Genomic DNA, 8,256 nt, shown 5'->3' on the forward strand with positions numbered 1-8,256 from the left:
TAGTCCCTTCTCCTTTAAGATTTCCACTGTAGGCAGGGCCGGTCCTTGCGTTCTGTCGCCCTAGGAGAGACAAAAAAAATCCTGTCCCAGCTAAACTAGAATAAGTCCCAGTAACCAAAATGACGTTGAAAAGACGTCAAAAAGAAGTATTTTCCAGACGTTGACGTTAGGTTCAATTTAGGTTGTGAATGAAAGGTGAAAAGGTTTTAAAATACATCTTTTACATGACGTTTTTCAGAAGGTTCATTTTCGGGTTCTAAATGAAAGTTGAAAATACTTATTTTACCAATGTTGAAATCAAGGCCGGTTCGGACTGCACCAAAAAAAGACGTCCAAAAGGCGTTGGTGTTGGTCCATGCTAACTGGGGTGTAGTCTCGCCAGCAATGGAATTGTACGAATTCCCATCTGTGTTGTATGCCTACTGTTTGTAAAATAGGCTGTGGCATTGGCTTTATTAGTCCTGTGACTAATCAATTTGGCTATTTAAGCTCTGAATATCAGTTACCCAACTTTATCAGGGGTTATCGTGAGTCTATTTGCAAGGTTTTTACACAGCGGGAAATGCAGAACTATTTTCTTTTTTTCCGCTATCATCACCTTGTCAAAAAAAATTGACGGATACAAACTTGAAACCACTGATCATAACAATGGGGGGAAACTCCTGGACAACCGTTGTGATTGGTCCATTCCATATTGTCCATTTCATTTTGACCTATCCTGTTTATAGGATATGTTGTTTGTTAACATGATAGCTCTTTTTTTATTTTACTTGATGTTGCGTCATTTAGATGAGTCTTTTTGACCGGAGAAACCTGCATGATGTTAAAAAAAATTTTTTAAGTGTCTGTCTCATCCAGCCTGTAGACTACAGAACAGGACACACTCTTTCTACCATTTCCTAAATCGGATACATGATTTATGTTAGATGATCTTCTTGATGGAACGTTGGTGGAACACAGCAGCGATGCGTCTCTCCAACAGCACCCCGGAGAGGCACACTGGGAACGGACAAGCAAAACATTTTGTGACCACAAGGTGGCGTCAGCACTCAGCTAAAAATACCATTTAACAAAATGGTTGAGAGAAATTGACATTTTTGGGGGGGGGGCAGAATTATGTTTTATGTGTTGTTGTTGGAGCTGCAACTTGGTCAGTTTAGCTCAGAAAATGCCGGCCTAGGCAGGCTATATCACCTGACAGCATTGGATGGTTGAAAACAATATGCTATAGCCTACAAGAGAGTTTATCAACTCAATGTTGTTTATTCTCTATGAAATAAAACAAGGTTAAGCATACATCCATGTCCGATTGAGATGTGTAAACCTAGGCCTAAAAAATGCAATGAGTCAATCGGTGTGACTCAAGCTTTAACCATCCAAGCCAAAGGTGTGGCAGTTTCCTGTAGCCGACTCCTGTCAGTGGTCAGGGTGTGTGTCTGCGCCTTTAATAAAAACGGAGCACTCTTTAGTTTATGACGTAAAGACGTTGGCTACGTACTGTGGGCAGGAAGAGAGCGCACGGTGGCAACTCAAAGAACAGACTTTGGGCAAGGTTCAGAAACCGGTGGAGCTCAACATGTCACATTTCTAATGTTGGGTTACGGTCTGAACTTAACCTACTCTCACCCGAACGTGCACGCCTAGTCCTCGAACTTGTGGATTTGGGACGAAAACTACGACCGGAGGCACAACGGCGTCGCTGCTTGCAGTTTGAAACACAGCAGGGCTGCTTGCTGACGGAGAGGAAGAGAGAAGAGAGGGGACTTTTTTCAGAACCATGAGAGAATACAAAGTAGTGGTTCTCGGATCTGGCGGGGTTGGCAAATCCGCATTGACTGTGCAATTCGTAACGGGATCCTTTATAGAGAAATATGATCCCACGATAGAGGATTTCTACCGAAAGGAGATCGAGGTGGACTCGTCGCCTTCCGTTCTGGAGATACTGGACACGGCGGGGACCGAGCAGTTCGCCTCCATGCGAGACCTGTACATCAAAAACGGGCAGGGCTTCATCCTAGTCTACAGCTTGGTCAACCAACAAAGCTTCCAAGACATCAAACCAATGAGGGATCAGATCATTCGGGTGAAACGGTACGAGAGGGTGCCGATGATTCTGGTCGGGAATAAAGTGGACCTGGAGGGCGAGAGGGAGGTCTCGGCCGGGGAGGGGAAAGCACTGGCGGATGAGTGGAATTGCCCGTTTATGGAAACTTCAGCCAAAAATAAAGGCTCGGTGGACGAACTGTTTGCAGAGATTGTCAGACAGATGAACTATTCTTCAGCACCAGGCAGAAACGACCAGTGCTGCTCGTCTTGTGTTATTCTTTAAAAGGAGAATCTAAGTTAAATGTTTTCACATTTCTTAAATTTGCAAATGGTGAGTGAGCCCTTCCTAATATTAATCTAAACTTAAAAGAAACAAGAATCGAGGAAACTAATACGTTTTGCTTGAAGACAAAAGCAGACACATTTTGAACAATACTTTGGTGTTAACTGTCATCATTAGTATTGGAAAGTGTCATATACAATGTGTTGCACAGGCTTAGAAAAGACAGACATCTCATCGATACCAGTGTTTGCATGGCAGAGTACTTGAATGTTCTGGGAAAATAGCTACAATTTCAAACCACGGGCACCTTGCATCCTTGGAAAAAGGTTTAGCCCGGTGCTATGTTGAGATGTTCAATGTAAGCTGACGTTTTTAGTTCACCATTATATCTGTTTTTCTTTGGAGGTGTGTTGCAGGTAGTCTGTACTGTTGAATTGTTCTTCGTGGCTCACCTTGGACTGAGTTAAGGAATTCCGTGAGGGAGGAGGGTAGCGTGGAGGGTGAGGGCCACTCTTCAGGAATTCCGTTCGGCTGGAGTATCGTTGCAGCAAACTCGATGTACACCATTGATGTCAACAGCTCAGCTGAGTTAGCGACCCCTGTCTCAGCTTGCGCTCCCAGCTGGAACTTATCCACAATGGCAGAGACGTCGAGACTGGGACCTGAAACGCTATGGATATTCATTTTATGAAAAGCGGATATGACTAGAAAAGCATATTTTGTTAATTGCTGCATATTTGTTTTTTTTGGGGGGGGGTTCATTTTTTTACATTTCTCCCACCCTCATGGAGTTATGTTCTGTGACCACAGCACATAAAATATGTTTTTCAAAGTCAGTGAGGTTAGAATTGGACACAACTTTAGTGGAGTGTTATGATGATGATGATGATGGAGCCACATGAGTGTTTTTGTTTGTTTTTTTGTTTTTTTCTCCTTCAACATGTGCGAGAGGACATTACTGACGGACAGACGGCGACCCGACCGCCCGCCCTCGCGTCGAGTGCCTTTCCAAAACAGCTGTTCAAATTTAGTGCCAACCTGAGAGTGTCTCCACAAGACTCCCACAACATGGCAATCTACAAAGTTCTTAACTGTTGGTCTGGATAATCTCTTTGGGGAGAAGAAGAAGAAACAATGTAACAACAAGGCTTCTGATGAAGGAACAGTGGTTGTCTTCTATTTCTTCTTTTTTTTGGCCTTTTGAAAACTAAGATTTTTTTGTTGTTGTAATTTCTCTCATGGGTTTAAATTTAAATACACAGGTACTGGAAACTTTTGACTTACCCACCAAACACTTCTTCCAGACCATTTAAATGAAAGGAATTCTATGTTTTGTCTTTATTTGAAAAAGAAAATGTGATGTACCATTAAAGTCTAACCCGATTGTAAGTTTAATTTCAGACCAGCCTTTTAACAGCTGTCTGTCTGTTTTAAAAATACTTTTAATACAAATTGCATTTTTTTTAAAACACCGTTGTTGTGTTTTCTCTCTTTGTAAGTGTGTCTGTTCTCGGGTAAATCAGATCCATTATATTGGGCAGTCTGCTCTCTCTCTCTCTCTAGGTTACCAGTAGGGCAGTCTGCTCTCTCTCTCTCTCTCTCTCTCTAGGTTACCAGTAGGGCAGTCTGCTCTCTCTCTCTCTCTCTAGGTTACCAGTAGGGCAGTCTTCTCTCTCTCTCTCTAGGTTACCAGTAGGGGCAGTCTGCTCTCTCTCTCTCTCTAGGTTACCAGTAGGGCAGTCTGCTCTCTCTCTCTCTCTAGGTTACCAGTAGGGCAGTCTGCTCTCTCTCTCTCTCTCTAGGTTACCAGTAGGGCAGTCTGCTCTCTCTCTCTCTCTCTCTAGGTTACCAGTAGGGCAGTCTGCTCTCTCTCTCTCTCTAGGTTACCAGTAGGGCAGTCTGCTCTCTCTCTCTCTCTAGGTTACCAGTAGGGCAGTCTGCTCTCTCTCTCTCTCTAGGTTACCAGTAGGGCAGTCTGCTCTCTCTCTCTCTCTCTAGGTTACCAGTAGGGCAGTCTGCTCTCTCTCTCTCTCTCTCTAGGTTACCAGTAGGGCAGTCTGCTCTCTCTCTCTCTCTAGGTTACCAGTAGGGCAGTCTGCTCTCTCTCTCTCTCTAGGTTACCAGTAGGGCAGTCTGCTCTCTCTCTCTCTCTCTAGGTTACCAGTAGGGCAGTCTGCTCTCTCTCTCTCTCTAGGTTACCAGTAGGGCAGTCTGCTCTCTCTAGGTTACCAGTAGGGCAGTCACAGCTCAGATGTATAAACGGTGCCATTGAAAATCTCTGCAGTCAGTGATAGAATGTAGAAATAAGGTGAAAGGTAACACTAAATGTGTCCAACCATGTCTGAGGATGGCGGGAGAAGACGTGGAAACGACCTTCAAGGTCGAATCTAGCGATATAAAGTTGTTTTTGATATTGTTGTTTTAACCCTTACCTTCACCATTCAGAGTTAATGCCTGACCTTAACCATTCAGAGTTAATGCCTGACCTTCACCATTCAGAGTTAATGCCTGACCTTAACCATTCAGAGTTAATGCCTGACCTTAACCATTCAGAGTTAATGCCTGACCTTAACCATTCAGAGTTAATGCCTGACCTTAACCATTCAGAGTTAATGCCTGACCTTAACCATTCAGAGTTAATGCCTGACCTTAACCATTCAGAGTTAATGCCTGGCCTTAACCATTCAGAGTTAATGCCTGGCCTTAACCATTCAGAGTTAATGCCTGGCCTTAACCATTCAGAGTTAATGCCTGGCCTTAACCATTCAGAGTTAATGCCTGACCTTAACCATTCAGAGTTAATGCCTGACCTTAACCATTCAGAGTTAATGCCTGACCTTAACCATTCAGAGTTAATGCCTGACCTTAACCATTTCAGAGTTAAGTGCCTGACCTTAACCATTCAGAGTTAATGCCTGACCTTAACCATTCAGAGTTAATGCCTGACCTTAACCATTCAGAGTTAATGCCTGACCTTAACCATTCAGAGTTAATGCCTGACCTTAACCATTCAGAGTTAATGCCTGACCTTAACCATTCAGAGTTAATGCCTGACCTTAACCATTCAGAGTTAATGCCTGACCTTAACCATTCAGAGTTAATGCCTGGACCTTAACCATTCAGAGGTTAATGCCTGGCCTTAACCATTCAGAGTTAATGCCTGGCCTTAACCATTCAGAGTTAATGCCTGGCCTTAACCATTCAGAGTTAATGCCTGGCCTTAACCATTCAGAGTAATGCCTGGCCTTAACCATTCAGAGTTAATGCCTGGCCTTAACCATTCAGAGTTAATGCCTAGCCTTAACCATTCAGAGTTAATGCCTGGCCTTAACCATTCAGAGTTAATGCCTGGCCTTAACCATTCAGAGTTAATGCCTGGCCTTAACCATTCAGAGTTAATGCCTGGCCTTAACCATTCAGAGTTAATGCCTGGCCTTAACCATTCAGAGTTAATGCCTGCCTTAACCATTCAGAGTTAATGCCTGGCCTTAACCATTCAGAGTTAATGCCTGGCCTTAACCATTCAGAGTTAATGCCTGGCCTTAACCATTCAGAGTTAATGCCTGGCCTTAACCATTCAGAGTTAATGCCTGGCCTTAACCATTCAGAGTTAATGCCTGGCCTTAACCATTCAGAGTTAATGCCTGGCCTTAACCATTCAGAGTTAATGCCTGGCCTTGGGTGAACGTCTGACGTGAGACAGAGAGCTGGTAGGTGGGTGAACGATGAAGGAGTAATGGAGGTGTGTTATGGTGATGGACAGTGAGGCTGAGCTAGGTGGGTGTTTACAAACAGGGATTAATCTGCCCTGTTCTGGGCTGATTGCAGAGCGGTCTGTTCTGGGCTGATTGCAGAGCGGGCTGATTGCAGAGCGGTCTGTTCTGGGCTGATTGCAGAGCGGGCTGACTGCAGAGCGGGCTGACTGCAGAGCGGTCTGTTCTGGGCTGGCTGCAGAGCGGTCTGTTCTGGGCTGACTGCAGAGCGGTCTGTTCTGGGCTGACTGCAGAGCGGTCTGTTCTGGGCTGACTGCAGAGCGGTCTGTTCTGGGCTGACTGCAGAGCGGTCTGTTCTGGGCTGACTGCAGAGCGGTCTGTTCTGGGCTGACTGCAGAGCGGTCTGTTCTGGGCTGATTGCAGAGCGGTCTGTTCTGGGCTGACTGCAGAGCGGTCTGTTTCTGGGCTGACTGCAGAGCGGTCTGTTCTGGGCTGACTGCAGAGCGGTCTGTTCTGGGCTGACTGCAGAGCGGTCTGTTCTGGGCTGATTGCAGAGCGGTCTGTTCTGGAAAAGGGGAAACAAAAAGAAGACTGTGACGTGTGTGTTTACATATTTATGTGGAAGTGTGTGTTTGGCTGTGTCTGTAGACTGAGAGAGAGTGTGTGTTTGGCTGTGTCTGTAGACTGAGAGAGAGTGTGTGTTTGGCTGTGTCTGTAGACTGAGAGAGAGTGTGTGTTTGCCTGTGTCTGTAGGCTGAGAGAGAGTGTGTGTTTGGCTGTGTCTGTAGACTGAGAGAGAGTGTGTTTGGCTGTGTCTGTAGACTGAGAGAGAGTGTGTGTTTGCCTGTGTCTGTAGGCTGAGAGAGAGTGTGTGTTTGGCTGTGTCTGTAGACTGAGAGAGAGTGTGTTTGGCTGTGTCTGTAGACTGAGAGAGAGTGTGTGTTTGGCTGTGTCTGTAGACTGAGAGAGAGTGTGTGTTTGCCTGTGTCTGTAGACTGAGAGAGAGTGTGTGTCTGTAGACTGAGAGAGAGTGTGTGGTCTGTAGACTGAGAGAGCGTGTGTGTTTACCTGTGTCTGTAGACTGAGAGAGAGTGTGTGTTTGGCTGTGTCTGTAGACTGAGAGAGAGTGTGTGTTTGCCTGTGTCTGTAGACTGAGAGAGAGTGTGTGTCTGTAGACTGAGAGAGCGTGTGTGTTTGGCATTTTACATTAATTGTTCTGTTATTTTTTTAAATCTCTTTTTCTCATTAGCTGCACAATTCTCTCACTTAGTTGTTAGTTGCTACCTTCAGAACTGTCTGGTCTATCGCATTTTCAGTCAGGCTAGCATTTAGCCTGTTGCTGTGCTAGAGTGCATCTCCTTGCTTAAGGAATGGCTTGTAGCCTCTCAGGCTTCAGACAGCTAAAACACAACCCGACAGATAGTCAGATAGGTCACCGTGTGCTACAGAGTTGTGGGTGGATATCTGCACCAGTCTTCCCACTCTGCGCTGCCTCACTTAAAGGGAAATGGAAACGAAGATACCTCGTCCGTTGTACAACTGAAACGTGTCTTTTAACCCAACCTCTCTGAATCAAAGCACTCGCTGTGGTGTAAACATCTGATGGCAGAATAATATTTTCCTTTGGAGAGAAAAGGACTAGATTGTGTGTCAGGCCAGAGTTCCTGTTTTTCTCTTGATTCATCCATCTCTGCCTTTTTACAGAGAGGAAAAGGGGAAAGTTTCACTTCCTCTCCTCCGTTGCCAAACGTGGATCTGTTGAGTGGTGTGAACGGTTCAGAGCAGTCTTGGTTAGAACACGTATTTGAGTTTTCTAACGTTATAAATCATTTGTAACAGTGTAGTGTAGCCTAACAGTGTGGAGCCTATGTACTCTGCACTGTGAAGTGGGACAGATTCTATGCAGTACCTTTTTGTTGTTGTTTTTGTTTACCATTCTGAGAGCCCCGCCCCGCCCCGCATGTTTAGACTTTTCAGCCAACAGGAAGTGTTCATGAGGTTTACACACGGTCTGCATTTTCTCATTGTCCTGCTGGTCATGGGAGGTGGTCATGTGATGTGGTTGCCATGGTTTGGGGGACATGGAGAAGTGGTATGAGTGGCCATCTTTCTCCTTCTTAGCCTCAGGCTAGTTCTGTAGCTGGAGGTCAGGCTGCTCTAGTGATAGTGTTAGGTTCCTAATCTCTCTCTCTCTTTCTCTCTCTCTTTCTCTCT

At 45.2% G+C, this 8,256-nt stretch overlaps 1 protein-coding gene across 2 annotated transcripts; it reads left to right on the forward strand.

Moving 5' to 3' along the window:
• The first annotated feature begins 1,490 nt into the window (after positions 1 to 1,490).
• LOC109884613 (ras-related protein Rap-2b-like) lies at positions 1,491 to 3,798 on the forward strand. Of its 2 annotated transcripts, none has more exons than XM_020476565.2 (2): positions 1,491 to 2,377; positions 2,735 to 3,798. In XM_020476565.2, exon 1 carries the CDS (start codon positions 1,778 to 1,780, stop codon positions 2,327 to 2,329), a length of 552 nt encoding a protein of 183 aa, XP_020332154.1. In that variant the 5' UTR covers positions 1,491 to 1,777; the 3' UTR covers positions 2,330 to 2,377; positions 2,735 to 3,798. The 2 variants fall into 2 exon arrangements, with proteins under 2 accessions (XP_020332154.1, XP_020332155.1); XM_020476566.2 differs by having other exon boundaries at positions 2,746 to 3,798.
• The last annotated feature ends 4,458 nt before the right edge of the window (positions 3,799 to 8,256 follow it).

The sequence above is a fragment of the Oncorhynchus kisutch genome, linkage group LG18, assembly GCF_002021735.2.
Source record: "Oncorhynchus kisutch isolate 150728-3 linkage group LG18, Okis_V2, whole genome shotgun sequence".
Classification (NCBI taxonomy): domain Eukaryota; kingdom Metazoa; phylum Chordata; class Actinopteri; order Salmoniformes; family Salmonidae; genus Oncorhynchus; species Oncorhynchus kisutch.

Bases quoted from the DNA above. Each gene is read 5' to 3' on its own strand.
- LOC109884613 (XM_020476565.2), top strand. From the start codon at position 1,778: ATGAGAGAATACAAAGTAGTGGTTCTCGGATCTGGCGGGGTTGGCAAA.